Genomic DNA, 17,199 nt, shown 5'->3' with positions numbered 1-17,199 from the left:
TTCTTTTTTTCGCGGCCCCCCCCCCAGTATGTGGGACGTCAGCATGAGAAATGGAGAAAGTTGGTGCAAGCAGACGTGCACTATCAGCGCACATTACTGGGCAAGACCTTGGCAGTCTGGAAGGTAGGAGGGAATGTCCTTTTCTTCGTGGGACTTGTCTGTGTGTGCTTAAGTGTTTCAGTGAGAACTGAAGAGCTGCCATGCTGTTTCACTCGAGGCACTTACACACCAACTGTGCAAGGTAGAATGGCGGCTATTGTGGATAGGGTTGTATAAGCTCTAGCATTGCTTTTTGGAGAGAAAGAACCAATGTAATCTTGTGGCTTTGGTGAAGGGTATGTAATAGCTAGTGTAAACTAGTGTATAATGGCTGTTCGTTTCAGAAAAACAGCATTCAATTTCAGTGGCTGTAACATTTTTTTTCCCTATACTCTACTGCTGCTACTACTTTACTAAGCTGCTACTAAGAGTTTCCAAATGTCTTCTCTCCTCAGAGATGTTGGCAGTTGAGGGAAATTTTACCTCTTTCTGCTTTTCTTGCAGAGTTACCAGCATAACATACAGTGCATTCTATACCAAGTAGCTGAAAAGGAGAAACGGCACACTAGACTACTGCTGCGGTAAGCCTGTGTTTCCTTGTGCAGCGTGAGAGAGCAGTGATTGCACTGCAGTCAAATTACTCTTTTTCTTTCACTGCCGCCATTGTAAATTTTTGAGTGTTCAGTGCTGGGAATTGACTCTGCCGTGCATTGCTATTTCTGTGCAGGTCATCTAGCTAAAAGAAGTCAACCTCTTCCTGGATTGCCATCTGTTTTGCTTTAACTTTTTTTTATCTGTGTTTAGTCCCATGAGAGACAGCAGACAGCAAACTGTATCACTCCCTGCAGTGCATGGATTCTGACTGCTATGACACAAAAGCAGCCTGGAAGATGTAGAGGCCGTCTTGCATTATAGTGAGGAGAGCGATTAATGATAATATCACTTTGTGTTGGTTGTAGTTGCTTTAGTTTTAACTACCTCATTTGTTTTTAGTGCTATAAACTTGAGTCACTTGCAGAGCCTGATTGACTCAGTTTAAGATGCTAGATTTAAGAGTGTGTTCTGCTTTTGCACTGCCTTCTCCAGCAGAGACCTGAAGGGGCAGAAGTTGACTTGCAAGACTGGGTTTATAGAGGCAGCTGGTTTTGGTTCCCCTGCGAATGGGAAGGTACCAAATGAACAAGTGAGAATCATTCTTAATGGTGTTTTTTGTTTTTTAATTTTTTATACATTTTGCCTTCAGACAGCTTCTGTGTACGTGGAGAGAAAATGCCCTTGCTCTTACACGTGAAGCTAAGGCAACTACTCAGGCAGATGAGCACTACAGGAGAGCAATCCTGTCAAAGGTAGGGTCTGTATAGCAGATACCAAGGTACAGATGCTAGTTCAGGCAGGGGTCAGGTAATGCAATTAGAAGGACCAAAAACTTCATCTAAGAGCCACTACTAAGAAAGGTCTAAAAAGTGGGAGTCCCATCTTATTTTCATACGCATCTCTGAAACTGTTGTCTCTGAGCGAGCTCATGGTTTTTCCTCTTCCTTTCTTTCTCCCCATTTCCTAGAAGGAAGGGAAAACCAGTAGTATGATACAGCATAGTAGAGTTACCTTGGGGGGGGCGGGGAGATGGGCAGATGGAGAGACAGAAAAGAATGCCTTGAAAAATGCCAGGGGGACCCTCTGAAATACTGCTGTATTCAATTTGTGGGAAATTTGCACTGTCTTGCGGAGCCTTATGTGGAAAATGAGATGGAAATAGTTATGGTGCCAGGAATGTGGAGTACATTGCTTCCCCTTCCAAAGAACATTGCAGTGTCAGTCTGTATCCTGTCTCTTGTTTGCATTATATCTTTAGGTGTTGATACAGTGGAGATACACTGCCTCGCTACAAGTGTATTACCGTCAGCAGAAGGTGACAGCTGTGATGGAGGCCAGAAAACATCTGGATATAGGTGAGCTGATGGAGATATTAAACTCTCAAAAGACTTAGCTATCTGTGTACGATCCTTAGAAAGACATGGCTTAGTAGGCCAGTCTTTTGTATCATATGTACAGATGAAATGACTGGATGGTCTGTTAAGCCTACAAGGGATGTCCCCATAGAATGGGGAATGACCTGGGACTCCAGTGATCTGTTGAAGGCTTCTTGTGTGACTTTTGCTTCTCTATTGGTTCCTTGTCTATATAAGGGATGGTAACGCTTCCTTCCTCAAAGGAATTTTCCATTATTAATTTTGAGAAGCTCAGACGTCTCTGTTTTGAGGGCAGTGCAAGTAATCTTATCAATTACTGCTTCAGTCTTTCTCTAGTAATTAATACAGAAAGGCCGTCAAACTCTGCAAGCATTTTCATGGTACCAGCCACATTCTTGACATGAGGACTCTGAAGCACAAAGAGGGCAAATAATTTCCTAAAGATTATAAAGAATGTCAATGGCAGCAGGGAAGACTTGCAAGTCACGGCTCACTGTCTGTTACCTGAAGTGTTTCATGATCCTTCTTCCTAGTGCTGAGTATTGTTAGTGTTAAGTATTACTAAAACAGTCTGGAAGAGTAGCTGATCACTTGATACTCTCTGACATTAATAGTCTCCTTTTGGTACATTAGTTAATTTATCTCCTCCTAACAGTGCATTTACAGACCCTGTTTCTTCACTGGAAGGAATTAACCAGGGAGTCTCTGATGCTGAGGGCTCAGCAGCACAGGGCAATACAGCACCACCAGCAGCACCTACTCCAAAAGTACCTGGTGAAATGGAAGAAATATCATCAGCGATGCCTTGGGAAAATGGTGAGAAGGATCAGCAGCCTCCCCAGCCAGTGACCCAGGGTGGGAAGTTGTGGTGTGGAGGAGGTCATGTGCCCTGGTGATGAAGGCAATGGTAGTCTTGGCTGAGGAGGAGCATGACAGCCTTGTGCATTGAGGAGGCAGGAACATGCCTGTGTCTTGCCTGAAGAAGCTTTGATAGAACTAATAGACTTAACAAGAGATGACAAGTTGGGCTTGGCGTGTGTGGGATCATTGACTGTCAATGAAATCCTTGCTGAGCTTATAGATACTTGCAAATGGGGTTACACCATATGGCACTTAGATATTGAGGGTGGCCTCAATGGAACAAAGGGAAGGTGATAAAGGCTGTTTGGTACCTGTTCTGCTCTAGTAGCATTTGGCTCAGGTAAGTGGGGTTTGTCTGCAAGTGACTCACTGTTTTGGTCGCCTTACAGCTACTACAGAGACAGGGAGATCAGCTAATGGCTCGTAGACTTTGCTCTGCTTCCTTCTCTTGCTGGAAGACACAGGTAAGGAATTGTCCCCTGGGTAGGTATCTAGCTCCTTGCTGATCCTTATCCCTTCTTCTCCTTCATATTCCACTTACACATGAAGACCTCAAAAATTTATTTAAACATTTTCTGGATTTTTTTGTTCCACTAGCACAAGAGACATCTTGTCATATACTGGGTGAACTGAGTAGGTTATTCTGCTATGGCTCCACCAGCACTTCTGTTTGGTTGATGCTCCATTTGGCTGGCGTTTCTGGTGTGGGATATGTAAACTCCTAACCTGGTTGCTGTGCAATTTTTTTCCCTGATAGCTGTTGCAGCAGCGATGGGAAAAGCTGAAGACAGTGCAAGCATTGTGGCACTGGTCCCTTTCATTGCAGAGGAAGGTAAGAGTGTTTGGGGGTCAGGGGCAGACAACTGAATTTGCAGATGTGCAGATCATGTGCAGATTTGACTGCGATCAGCACAGTGCATACTGAATAGCTGTTTCCTTTCATCTTTGGGGTGCTATATGTTATTTTAGGATGCTGGAAAACCATCCCTAAGTCCTCTTATCAGATTAAAAAATTTGCACATTTTTCCCCATCCAGCCTCAACTGACTTAAATCCCTGTCCCTTTGTCCTTGTGGTAGTGTCCTGCTGTTGCTGTAGCTCTGCCTGTTGCTATCCAGTGGAAGGGAAAGTGTTCCTGTCTGCCGGGAGAGTCCCTGGCCTGGAACCTGTCTTTGTAACACTCACAGCTATCTGCTGTTCATGTTGTAGGTATTTGATGCTTGGCTCAGATTTGCCAAGGGACAACAACAGAAGAAAGATCACACTGAAAAAGCCACAGGAGTTTTCCACACTACTGTTCTGAGAGAAGGTGTAACCCGGGTCTTGAGATACACTGCTGGCATGGAACAGCTGGGGGGACAGCTCCAAGCCCAGCACCAGCTGAAGGTGAAAGAGACAAGTGATTGCTCAGATACATCCAGGACTGGTCTGCTCTCATCTACTCTGTGTGTGTGTATATGTATCTTGGCGCCCTACATCTCGGCTCTTGTTTGGATCTGACATACACTTTTGCCTGTGGTTCAAACCAAAACACCCAGTCCTTTCATTCAGCTGAGACTAGAGCACTTCAGACTTGTGTTGCTAATTGGGAACCTTTCTTAATGAAGCTATTTCAAAACTGGCCAATTCCTACCGTAGACAATACAGATGGATGAAACCTTTGCCTGTGGGTACGGTCTGGGCTCTAAATTCTGTGCTAGAATGAAGAATTAGAGGCTGCATATAATCCTGTCTTAGCTTTAGCATCACTTACACCTTCAAATATGGGCTAGTGTCACTTCTGCCTTTGAGTATCAGCCCAGCCCTGTGTGTGGAAAGGAAGATAGGGATGCCTGTATTGATAGCTCTCTTCCTGCTCCTGGGCAGCTTTCCCAGCTCTTGTCCAGATTTTCAAGACACTAGTTGTTCCATTTGCTAATGTGCAGCCTGCCTCATTGCAGAAGTACCCAGCTAATTCTCTTTACCCAAATGTTACCACAGTGGACCTGCTAATTTAGCTTAGAGAGCTGGTATGGCTGTGAGGTCATCAGAAATCTCAGTTCCTTTCTGTGGTGGTGTTCTCCCTGGGTGGCGTGCTATTGCTTCCTACTCTCAGCTGTCAAATGCTTTATTATTCTTTGTGTTGGCAGGCAGCCTACAACCTTCACCAGTCAGTGTATCGTTGTGCCATGCTGTGGAAACAGAAGGCTCTCTCCAACAACTTAAATAAGCCTTGTTCTTTTCTGCCACCTCTGAAGAAGCAAGTGACGTTTAAAATGCCTGATGTCAGCCCTGAAACAAGAGGACATTCAGAGGAAGAGCCATGGCCTTCAAAATGCAGTCATGTACCATTTCACCTTGCTGATGGGGACACAATTCGCAGTGATCTGTGAGTGTAAACTTCTAGTCCCTCCTGTGTTTCTCTGGCATATATGTAGCTTTGCATATATGTAGTCTGTCTGTGTGTGTCACTTTTGTATTTCCAAGTTTTCACACTGATGACTGTTATTTCCATGCAGTTTCCCTAACTCTTTCTCTGACCCTGCATCATACGGCTGGCGTTGCAGTTATGAGAGCTGCTGCGTAATGCATACATCAGCCCACAAATAATGAAAGAATTTGTGACTTTATACTTACATATCAGTGACGAGTAGAATCAGCTCAGCTATATACTTTCCACTGTGCATTTCTCAATATACCACTATGAATTCATGGAGCATTGGTCATTTGTCATAGGAACAGTTACACAGAGAAACATTTGAAAGATGTATGTGATGGGACTTTTACCGTGATGAGAGCTTATCTTGCCCAAGTGACCTAGAGCTGTCACTGAAGCTCTTCTTTTTTTTTTTTCACTGAAGTCATATATAGGGTCTGATGAAATGATAAACATCAAGATCCTGGCTGTGTAGAAACTGAACTTTCTTCTTGCCCCTTTCTTTCCTTTGGGGAAGCTATTCCTTAAAAATTCTTACTGATCATGGGGCAATTGCAAGGAAGAATCTTCCATGAAGCTTCTCAGTCCAGGACAGGAGCCTTACAGGGAAGTAAGGTGATAGCTTCACATTTCTTTAAGCTAGCATATGCTGCCAAAAGTAGTAGTTCTGCCTTGTTCAGTTCTGTCCCTTCCACCGCTCCTCGTGGCACAATCATTCATATGGTGAGCCAGATTATGACGTTAATACAGGTCGAAATTTAATCTTTAAAAATTATTATTGCGTGCATGGGGAATGTTGCAAAGCAGGGATGAATGATGGAATAGGACGGCTTCTTTAGCTGCAGTGCCAGCTTATGCCAATTTAAAATAATCATGAATCTGGGGCATTATTGGTTCTGTTTGTTCTTTTCAGAAATGCTATTCGACAAGCAAGGTTACCACCACGGAGGCCTGACTTCCTTCTGCAATCTCTGGAAAGCAAGGAACTGCTGGGACCTCCTTTTACTAGGTAGAAAATCTGTTTTTAAGAGGGTGACTTACAGTGGGCCTTATGCTATGCTTATCCCCTCAAATCCCCTTACCTTGATAATACAGGGCATTCAGTAATTATGTGACTGTGCATTGCTCTATACTATCAAAAGGCCATGGTGACCTTAAAAACTTCCAGTTTCTTATGTGAAGCAGACAAGAATAATGTAATTTTCAAGTTAATTTTAAATAGCAACCAAGGCCTTTGTTTCATAAGTGAGAGATTTTGAGGGAAAGACAAGGCACAGCACTTATTTCCAAAATTAATGGGCTTAGTTAATAAGTTAAGTTTCCTTTTCTGTCAGTCTTGCCACATAAACTTGGAAGTTTGAGTTGTGCATGATGCTTTTTGGCTCATAGATCATATCTGCTCCACAACAGGTTTGGGTGTGGATTTAACTAATCTACTGGGGAATCATTAATGATTCTGGTAATGCAGAGCCAGAACTGAATAGTCCTCTCTGGCTTGGCTGAATCAATTTTGCTGCTCTAAAAGGAGCTGCTTTTTTATTTTTACTTTCCCCAAAAGGTCTATGCTGCTGAAATAGTTCAACTAAGCAGTGGTTTCACGGTCTTGAGTGTTCTGCATTTGTTTTAGTTATGGTATCATTTCTTAAGCCCTGAAAGTGAGTGATTTGAAACTGCTCTTGCTATAGAGGCTGAAACTGCTTTTAAGCAGATGTTTAAACTGAACTTTTCTGTGTGAAACTGTTCTGTAATTAGCTTTAGAGAAGGGAGATATCTATCAATTTCCCGTCAAAACCTGAGATTGCTGCTTCTGCTTGCCTCTTTCTCTTGTCCCCAAACCAAAATAAAGCTGGATTTTGTTAACGGGTTGAATTCTCAGCTCTAAAGAAATTTTTTCAGCCTGGATTAATGTGGATTTGGAGCAGGGCAGGTAGGAGTAATGGAAACCTTAACTGCTTTGCTGCTTTTGTTGTTTGTTTGTTTTGGGTTTTTAAACCATTGTGGTGTTTTTCTCCTTTTTTTATTTTTATTTTTTTAAATTGGGGCTTCCCCTGCATAGTAAAGCAGCTAACTGGAAAGCTGTGTGCAAGGGAATAACAAGATTCTCCCTTTTTTTTTTTTTTTGCACTGACTGCAAAGGACAAGACCAACAGGTTGCAATGTATAGGGAACTCATCCTTCTTCCTTTACAGATCAGAGGCACCCTTTCAGCAAACATCTGTGAACAAATGTTCTGCGCAGACTGGGAACTTAATGCTAATACCTCAAATGGAAGAAAGTACCTGTAAACATCTATCTCAAATGAGCAATACCACGCATTCCTATCCATCTCTCACACATGCTGCTCTCCGGTCTGTACCACTGTGGACACATGATGTGTGCCGTGCTGTTCAGAGGCCAGAGCTATGGTCTCCTTCATCTGTCATGCCCCAAATGAAAGCTGGAGCAGAAATGGTGAGTGTATTGCTGAAGGAGAACCTAGTGGGCTTACTGGGCTACTGTCAACGTGCATGCTGCTTGTTGCTGTTTTTTCTTGTGGCTCCTCTGGACTGCCCATCTGGTTGTTGAGCTATTCTTTTCTTGTTCTAGCTATCATCTTAAAAGCTGACCTAATTAACTGGCTCTGAATGCCCAAGAACTGTTTACCACCAGTCTGAAGCAATATTTCACTAGCTGACCAGTCCACATGTGTGTTGTACTGTAATTCATGCCTTTTTTCCTGGTCTTGTGTCTTTCCTAGCAGGATGCTTTTCCTAGCAATTGACTTGAGAGTGTTGCTCCTTCAAAGAGTTCAGAGCAGTTAGTTTGCCAACCAGATTACAGGGATTTAAGAGTAACTCAGTTTAGTAGCAGTGGCTATTGCTGAGTCTCAAAAATTGAAATTCACTTCACCTGCAAGTAGGTACTTGCATTTTAAACTCCTCTGTTCCATGCAGAATGGGAGGTGTTAATCTTGATGAAATATCTGCATGCTAGAAATGAAAGAGCCCATTTCTTAAGCTCTGCTTCTTCTGTGGTATTTTATGAGAGGGCCTCAGCAACTACGGGGGATGTCTGAGTGGGAATAGGGCTTAGTAGGTCAGGTGCATCCTACTTGTAGGGCTTACTCAAGAAAACCCTGAGGAAAAAAACAGTATCATTCTGACCTTGTAGAGAGGTCAGCCTGGGAGTGGTCACGAAGGAGCCCATTCCCAAGACTCTCAACAGGACTCTGTGGAGAAGTTGCGACCAAACTTGCAGCCATGTTTGCTATCACCTGAAGACTTGGTGGGAAAATGGAGTCACCAAACTGCAGGTAGGTCCTCAGATCTAAACTGTAGCAGTTGTGTGTCCTCCTCCAATATATGCAAGACTGCAAGTCAACTCTACCAAATGTAAGGGAGACAAGGCAGTCTTGTATGCCTGCATCAGGAGGTGAAGAGTATCAGTCGTTCCTTTTCAGGATGGTAATAGTGTTTTATGGACTCTGCTGAATCAGGGGACTAAAGCCCTGTTCTAGGGATTTGAAGGATGGGAACTGCTAGGGGTCAGCTTCTTTTAGAAAGAATGTGCTCAAGTGCTGGGGTATTCGTGTACACAAAGCTGAATGTACAGCAGAACTCGCTTCAGGAGGCAAGAATTCACCCAGTAAGGGTCTCTAAGTTTTCCCCGTACTTACAGTATGGTTGTAAAGGGGACGGATGGTGTCTAAGCACCTCTCAATATGGTGTTTTTAATGACGTAAGGGCATGAAATTTGTGTTCCACGGGACTAGACTGATTGACTGACTTCTAGAGTAGACGTAAAACACTAAATCATGAATAGCATTTGTAGTACTAAACCATTCACTAGAGCATTTATCTTTTTTTGTATGTTTAAACTGAGTCTTGAGAGCTTGTAATGCTGTCAGGGCTCCTGCCCTCTCACTGTACCTGATCTTTTGGGTGAATAGGTACATGTCACAGGGTGACAAAATGTGTGAAGAGGACTCCGGAGGGTTCCATGTTTCCTGTCTACTAACGTGACTTTCCTTGATAAGAAGAAACAGTGTAAGTCTGCTCTGTTTCCATTGCTTGTGCCTTGTATCTTCCATTCAGCTGAAGGGGAAGAAAGGCAGCACAGTTCCAGAGAAGAAATGGTGTTACAGAGAAAGCTGGAAGTTGAACTCCGACACATCCAACAGCAGATGCAGTACTACTTCAGCAGGAAACAAGAACTCAAGTATGTTGCAAAGCCCCCTTAGCCAGGCTTTCTTAATGCTGTCAACTCAATATTGCATTTTTTGTATGTATCTACTTTGAAAATAACCAGTCTGTTCACAGCAGAACTGTGAATGAAACAGAGAAAAGTTCTAGAGATTTTTAAGAGTTCACTCCATGTGGGAGAGAGTACATGCACAACTTCTTTTGTAGTCAGCAAGTGGTTTAATTATACCTTTGGCAGCTATTGGAGAAAGCATGACAAAGGTATCATTGGGTGTAATCTGAAGGCAGTACAAATGAACTTGGCAGAGCAGCTGAAATTTAGCTTTTAGTTCTTTTATCATGAGGAGTGAAGACTTAGCTTTTTCAGCTGTCAATTAAAAAAAAAAAACAGCTGGAGTCTGAAAACTTTTCTACTAGAACAAAACAACATTTACAAAAATGTTTAAAAGAAAATGGGGCTTGGAGGGGATTCAAGGAAAGGAAGAAGTCAGGAACTAGGAGTAGGAAATGGAGACAACAGCTTTCAGGCAGATTTCTCTGCCTTCCAGCATCCTTTTTTTTTCCTCTTATTTTAAAGACTTTTATCATTCACTGGTTTGAGACAAAAAATTGGGTCTTATTGCGAGTATCAATTGCAGGTCTAGTTGGCTTAGACTGTCGAGCTCCTAATTGGCATAAGAATCCTTCTAATCCATTTTATCAGATCCTGTCAGCAGCAGGCACAGATTCTACACAAGTGGCTAGAAATGAGCACACAACCAGAGGACCAAGATGGTGTACACGGAGTTCAGGAAGAATTGGATCAGGTGTGTAAATAGCAGACAAATTGAAGTTACTTAAGTGATTATCGCTATGCTATGCACTTAGCCTAAAGGCTGATGGTAATTGTGAGGAACTGTATAGTAAGCTGTTATTAAAATGCCAGAAGGGAAACTTGTAATCAGAAGTGGGCTGTCGAGCAGAATGGACTGCTGTATAGATGCATCTTCCTATTTGTTCAGAAATGTAACTCCAGCTCCAGCAGATCTTTTGAAGGCCATTTCCAAGCTATATACCAGGCTTTAGTAGATTCAGTCTCAAATTTTTTTCTGTGATTTCTCAGGACAGTGTAGCTATACTACGACTGCATTGCCGTCGGTCCCCAAGTTCATACAGCCATGTGTGTGGGGTACTGCACTGTTACCTCTAAAGCTAGCCAGTACTTGGCTGTTCCCGAGTGACGCAATCCTGTCACTTAATGGTTCTTAAGTAGGATAATACAAAGGCTGCTAGAGCTCCTTCACTCTTCCCCTGTCAAAAAGACTAAATGCTGTCTTGCTGTACAAACAGCTTATGCAATTGTTTTCACTTTCAGTTGCACATGAGGATCAACACTCTCACCAAAGCACAACTAAAAGAGAGACATCTTGTGCAGAACCTGGTTGCCCGCCTGCATGATATCCAGATTGCTCTGGATATATAACGCATCTGAACCAATTTTCCAGCTCATGGGTAGGACTTTTTGCCTTTAGAGGGAAGAGATGTATATGTTATCTTAGTTATGTATGGCATTTTTTAACTTAAATATTTTTGTTTGTTTTATTTTGTTACTACAGCTGGTTAAAAACCAAACCAACCAGGAGCTAAATGTACCTCATGCTGCACTCGCAATACCTAGTTTAGGTTACCCTGACATTTCAGAAAGATAAGCAACACTGATAAGACTTTTTATTTCAAAATGTTTGCAATTAAATGAGTTAATATCAGTAAGTCATACACTTTGACATACAAAAATACCGTGCTACTGATACAGTTGAAGAATTAAATGGATTCTCCATGCAGGAGAAATTCACAGCATTATCAGTACCCTCTAGGAACTTTGCTTTCACTTCCAGGGTGCATATGACCACTGCGTAACAAGTAATGTTTGTTTATCAGCTAGCTCTGCACAGTATTAAGACCATCACAAAAACAGCCACTTGCATGCTGAATCCTCTCCTCCTTCTTAGAAATCTAATAAAGCAAACATCAGGTAACCTGTCCTTCATTACGAGGCTAACAGTAACCTTCAAGATACTGTGGATGATGATGCTGAGTAGGAAGAATTAAAGCTTCAAGTTGCTTTGGCTGTGTCTGGATGCCATAGGCCCCAGTGGAAAAGGGGCAAAAGATTTCAGTTGTCTTTTCTCTCATCCACTGGAATAAATTTGCTTTCTATTGTTAACATGATGTTGAAGCTTAGTCAAAAGGCTACTCATAGCTTTATCCTCTTGGGGTTGACGTTTGCCTTAGTTTTTTCTCACTCTTAATGGTTTTAAAAAGTGTACATTTCTATAACCTGTATATGACAATATACTACTGCAGGAATAAACTTGCTAATGCCAAGAAGTTTAATAAGGTAAGTGGCTGAGAGCCACTTCAAGCTTTCAAACTCCTCCCCGTTTAAAGTGAGGAAACATTGACTCTTGGAGCCAAATGAATTTTCTCCTGCTTGTCACCCAAAGAGCCACCATAATCTGAGTCAGGGCTGGGGTACATCACTTAAAGGCAGTCTATCATCCCGTCTTTCCTGATGACAAGCTAAGCATACAGGACTTGGCAAACTGGACATTTGTACAACAAAATTATATTCTATTTTCTGCAGTGCATACAAAGAAGATACGTTGGTTGGTTTTTTTTTTTTAGGAAATCCGAGCTGGTCAAAGCTTACCATCTCCTTGAAGCAGCAGAAAAAACACTCAAGGCTCAAGCAAGGAAGTAATATGAGAAATCTTTCAGAGAGCAGAAAGGCAGGTTTCATAAGCATGTCCACTCCAACAAGCTCTGGACAGCAGTCCATTCTAAATGTTTGAGTGCCTGGACTTGAAACAGCTTATTTCTCTAAAAACAATTGATACATTGCTTTAAAACTCAATTCCTCTTCTTCACTTTGGCACCAGTTTCTGTCAGTGCCATGTAGTGCTACATTCAATAGATCCAATGTGTTAGATTTTAACTCTTCTTGACATGAAGTTACAAAGAGACTTTAAAGTTTTGCTGCAGGATTAAGCTTCAGCATAGAGCTTTCAGCCCCCAGCACATTCATAGCATTAAGTATGAGGGCAGAAGACAGAGCAGGTGTGGGGGTGCTTTCTGTTTTGGATAAGATAAAATTGTTGCCAGTCCATTATAGGATGGCCAGGTTAGCACCTGGGATTGCTTCAAAGATAAGTAATTTTTTTATACACAGTCAATGCATAGGACATTTCACTCCGTGCAATAAAAATTGGTCCTGAAGCTCTGTAAGTAGAGGAATTAATTCTTCAAGAACTTAGTGACAAAGCAACAATGAAGATACATAGCAGAAAGTAAAAACATATTTTGGCTGCCATCTCATTGCATCACACAAGAACCCCCCCCCATGTCTTCTCATCCCTTAATCCAAGAAGTGAACTAACTTGTCTCTCATACAAATAAAATCTTTAAGGCCTGGAATAGCAAAATAAAACCATGGGTTAGGAACAGGACACACACAGCTTTGTCTGTTTTGTTTTTTTTTTTTTTGAGAAAATCCCAAGATGACCAGTTTCATCATATGGAATGTAGACACAGTGTTTTCAGGTTTAAAATACAGTGCAAAGTCCATTTTTAAAGGGACAGTGTCAGGTAAAAGAATTAAAGTTGTCTAACAGTAGAAAACCTGGATGAGTGTAATTTATTGTACTGATGCTGTCTGTTGTACATTTTGCTTAGTTTGTGCTGTGAAGCCATACTAGCCAATTTAACTGTTTGGTGCTCTGTGCATTCACAGGCTGCCTTTATATAACAACTTCAGCAGTGTCTCAGAATAAAATAAATATGAGAACACGTTCTTTACTCAAGGTCTGAAAAACAGATATTGCAGACAGAAGGTACAAGGTCTGACTGAGCCTGTCACTGTCCCTTTAAATATAGCTAATCTCTACCTCCACCCTTTTCCATTGCACCTGCACAGCCTAGGAAGGCTTAAAAGGGACTTACAGGCTCTAAGAACATAATTATCCAGTGGCACGTTGAGGGGAGAACATGAAAGACTACAGGCACAGGGTGGGACAGAAACCTCCATGGTCGATATCTTTAAAGGCAGCTGTACCTGATACATATATGGTCATTCAATTCTCTTTCTGCATTCAGCAGCATGTAAATATAGTCCAAATACTCTCAAGTTTAACATAGCAATGACAGCTTCTGTTTTCCTCACCCAGGTCCTGCTGAGTGATACATACTTGTTAAGTGAAACACTCAGTGGTGTGATAAGAGTCCCTTTGTATAGAAAACCTTCTTGCTGAGAGTTTCTATAGAGAGCCCAGTGCTTCTCCAAAGCGGATTTTCTGTCCGGCTTTGAGGTGGAATTTGAAGTCCTTGGGTGCCTCAAAGATTAGTACGATTGTAGAGCCTAAGTTAAATTCCCCTAAATGTTCCCCTTTCCTCATGGGGATTCCCTCCTTGTTGTTGTTGGATATGAAGCTGAAGTCATTGTAGGAACCTTTAGAGTAACGTGGACTGTTGGTATGCAAGTCCTATACAGAGAAGGAAGAAACTGTTACTTCAGGATTTCAGTACTGTCTATTCATTAGCACAGCTGTAGACTGGATATCCAGGCTTTTTCAGTGCAGGAACTTAAAATTCTAAAGTGCAACAGGAATATTAAAAAAATAGTCTATACCAGAGATGACTCCCTTTAAATCAGTCTTAAAACATCAGTATTGTGAAACACCTTAATTTCAGGGTAATAAGATTTTAAGGGGTTTTTTTTGTAGTTTTCTTTTATTATACTGTACCAACCTCAACCATCAAAACCAGAAAGCTGCCTACTACTATCTTGCTCACCTGGTCAAAGTAGATGCGGATAGAGCCCACATTTGTTGCTCCTACAGCTGTTAAAGAGAAAAAGCCATGTTTCCAGTCACCTGTAAGGACAACCCGTTCATTGTGGCAGAACAGTTCTTTGATCCAGCGAGCAACTCCAGGATTCACAGACATTAGAGAGCCTGCAGTAGTGAGAAAATATTCAAGTTAAGTTGTCTGGTTTGTAGCAGTATTATAATGCCATCTAAATGGTATTTTCAGTATAACTGTAGCTGATCCAGTAAGCAATTGTCACTTATTTTTATAGGAAGAGAGGCAAATGTTAGGCAGAGCAAATGAAAGACAAGGCTGTAGTAAAAACAAAGGGGTCATAGAAAGATGTAATCTGTAGTCTTCTGTCCAGAAAGATCAACACTTTTGGGCAGGGCTCATATTACTTTGCATTTTTCCTAGCAGAGTCACAGAGAAACTAAAGACCATACTCATCCCTCATTGTAAGGCTTGAACGCAATCTGGAGTACCATCTACAGTTCTGTTAGAAGGCAAAGGGTTTAAATTTTCATACCTGGAAATGGTTCTTTTCAGTACCCCCCACCCCACCTCCCTCAGCTTTCACTTACTCCCATCTACAGCTTCACCTTGACTGCTTTTCCAGACAGTAAAAGCCTGCCGTTAAAGTAGGGAGCAAAATCTGGGATGGGAGTCCCTTTCAAAATATCTGCCATTGTTGAAGCCTATTCTAGGATCAGTCATACCTACTCTTCTGTCACACCAAACTGAGGTGGCAGGGACTCATTTCCACACTACCTGATGCTATTCCTCTACCAAAGATGTAACCAACCAACTTCACACTAGTGTCATCTACAAATTCACAAATGACAACTACTGTTAATTGTCATCTGATAGGCCCTTAAGAGAGATCAGGGTAAGGACAAAGGCAGAGCTAGTCCCTAGTCTCAGACCTGATAGATAGAATTGAAAGAAGCCTTCTAATAAGCACATAAGATCCATCTTAACAAAAGGCTACAGGCTCCTAAAAGGAAGCTAAAGAAACTTTTTACAGCTTAGGAACAGGTTTCGCTGGTTAACTATCGATTGCACGAGAGCAGCCCCTTCCAGTTCTTTTTGGTAAAAGCATAAGAGTGGTTACTGAAACTGTGGCTGAAAACCAAGTAGCTATCTAGCTAGAGCTGACCAGGAAATACTAATAATGTGAATCAGTTAAAAAAAAGTTTATTACAGAAGAACCTCAAAGATTTAAATCCCAACAAAGTCCTTACAATAATTTAGTGAGGTATATTCACTACATACATTTTTAGCTATAAAATGCATCTGCTGCATTGAATCCGATAGCAGCATTTCACTAATACTCCTTTGTTTCAGTCAAGGCCTAGCTTCAGTCTGGAACTTGACAGATTTCTCAAACCTTGTGGCAAGTCATTGTCTCTCCCTCACGGTGTTTGAAACAAAATCCAAGTGCTTAGGTTTTTGCTAGATACCAAGAATTAAAACATTTTTGTTAACTGCTGAACTACAGTATGATGATCTGCAAAGAGGAGGACAAAAGCATCTGATCCCAGCTCTAATAATGTAACTGTTTAGTTGCATCTTCTTTGCCGAGCACAGGAAGAGATCGTATCTCAGGCTACTGTTTGCTCTGATCTGCAGAACTATTTGTATTTCAGGTGCAAACTGAACAAATCATGTTTGGGAACGAGTCAGGTCAGCATGCATCGACAGTTATTTCAAAGAACTAAAACAGCTTTCATACAATATTACTGTTTTCACCATTTGTATGTTGTTTGTTCTGGTAAACTATACTACCATAAAATTCATTACCATTTTCAACCATTATCTATCACGCAACTGTACAAGTGCTCCACTGGTGTGTCTCATTCAGCAGTGGCCCACACCAGCGCTTCCCTCCATAGCTGCTCTACGTTCGTTTTCTAGGAACAGAAACCTACCTGGGAAATGACGCCGGTGTGACACTCTCCAGTCAGTGGGTGAGTGGAAGCAGTGATAATCCCCTGGTGCAAGGTAGATTACACAGTGATAGAGCTCGTTCCCCTCCTTTGTGACTAGTTGTTGCTGAAAAGAGTTACCAGGTGGGGCTGCAAAGAAACCGCGAAAAGAAAGGGGTTAAAGATATTCTTCATGCAGTCATCTACCATAGCCGAGCAGTCTACATTAGAACCAGTGGTAATAGCAGAGGACTAAATGCAGTCCACATGCATTGTTGAGACTATAAAAAGCTACACTTTGTCCAGGAATCCAATATTTCAAAGTGTTCTTTTTCCTTTATAACAAAATTAGATCCCGTATTGTTTTAATAATTTTGGAAATTCCTTCATTTTGGAGTTTGCCCTTCCCTAAACAGAAGAGCAGAAACCGAAATCCAGTGAAACACAAGTTTTATTAAAGCTACCCTTTCAAGAACAGAATTTTTCTCAAAGCAACCCTTTGAAGAACAGAATTTGTGAAGAGTCCCTAGTTTTATAAAATGCATTAGTTTCATTTGTGCTCATGTTGAAAATAACCCTACTGTTTGCAGAACTCGGTCTCTCCAGTCCCCTCGCCAGTTTAGCAAAATGTGTTGCTTTCATCAAAACTCAAGGCCTTGGAGACAGTGCTCGAGGTGCAGCAGAGCAGTAATAGCACAAGCCATTAGAAGTATAGTGCTTGAGCATCGATCTTGTTACGGAGTAGCTTAGATGATTTTTGCTAACCAGGTGCTTGGGCACATTTCAGTCTGACAGCAGCAGTGCTGTGGCCTCATTATAGTGGCAGATCTTGGAGTCAATTGTAGGAACCAAGCAATTAAATTCAGATAATCACAATGAGCCAGGCAAGACACTATAAAGCTGCTGGTGAGAAAGAGAAGAACTAGAACAGTGACATGTTTATCCCCAAACAAAACAAACCAA

The 17,199-nt window shown here is 41.7% G+C and overlaps 2 protein-coding genes across 3 annotated transcripts in view; one reads left to right on the top strand and one right to left on the bottom strand.

The window, feature by feature from the left end:
- The window catches only part of SFI1 (SFI1 centrin binding protein), a 30,370-nt gene extending 18,705 nt beyond the window's left edge, over positions 1-11,665 (top strand). The window contains exons 16-31 of the mRNA XM_009280002.1: positions 28-123; positions 544-620; positions 1,283-1,385; positions 1,892-1,988; positions 2,665-2,825; positions 3,260-3,334; positions 3,628-3,702; positions 4,079-4,255; positions 4,999-5,237; positions 6,199-6,294; positions 7,475-7,736; positions 8,436-8,577; positions 9,359-9,482; positions 10,170-10,272; positions 10,821-10,957; positions 11,062-11,665. Of these exons, the coding sequence (XP_009278277.1) occupies positions 28-123; positions 544-620; positions 1,283-1,385; positions 1,892-1,988; positions 2,665-2,825; positions 3,260-3,334; positions 3,628-3,702; positions 4,079-4,255; positions 4,999-5,237; positions 6,199-6,294; positions 7,475-7,736; positions 8,436-8,577; positions 9,359-9,482; positions 10,170-10,272; positions 10,821-10,928 (1,935 nt within the window). The 3' untranslated portion in view covers positions 10,929-10,957; positions 11,062-11,665. The remainder of the gene's footprint in view (positions 1-27; positions 124-543; positions 621-1,282; positions 1,386-1,891; positions 1,989-2,664; positions 2,826-3,259; positions 3,335-3,627; positions 3,703-4,078; positions 4,256-4,998; positions 5,238-6,198; positions 6,295-7,474; positions 7,737-8,435; positions 8,578-9,358; positions 9,483-10,169; positions 10,273-10,820; positions 10,958-11,061) is intronic.
- The window catches only part of PISD (phosphatidylserine decarboxylase), a 15,518-nt gene continuing 9,475 nt past the window's right edge, over positions 11,157-17,199 (bottom strand). For both annotated transcript variants that reach the window (XM_009280004.1, XM_009280003.2), the window contains 3 exons: positions 16,240-16,386; positions 14,294-14,454; positions 11,157-13,983 (listed from right to left, as the gene is read on the bottom strand). In XM_009280004.1, coding sequence (XP_009278279.1) covers positions 13,759-13,983; positions 14,294-14,454; positions 16,240-16,386 — 533 coding nt within the window. In that variant the 3' untranslated portion in view covers positions 11,157-13,758. The remainder of the gene's footprint in view (positions 13,984-14,293; positions 14,455-16,239; positions 16,387-17,199) is intronic.

This window comes from Aptenodytes forsteri, unplaced genomic scaffold (genome assembly GCF_000699145.1).
Source record: "Aptenodytes forsteri isolate BGI_AS27 unplaced genomic scaffold, ASM69914v1 Scaffold323, whole genome shotgun sequence".
NCBI classification, from domain to species: domain Eukaryota; kingdom Metazoa; phylum Chordata; class Aves; order Sphenisciformes; family Spheniscidae; genus Aptenodytes; species Aptenodytes forsteri.
This window is presented reverse-complemented; position numbering and strand designations above follow the sequence as displayed.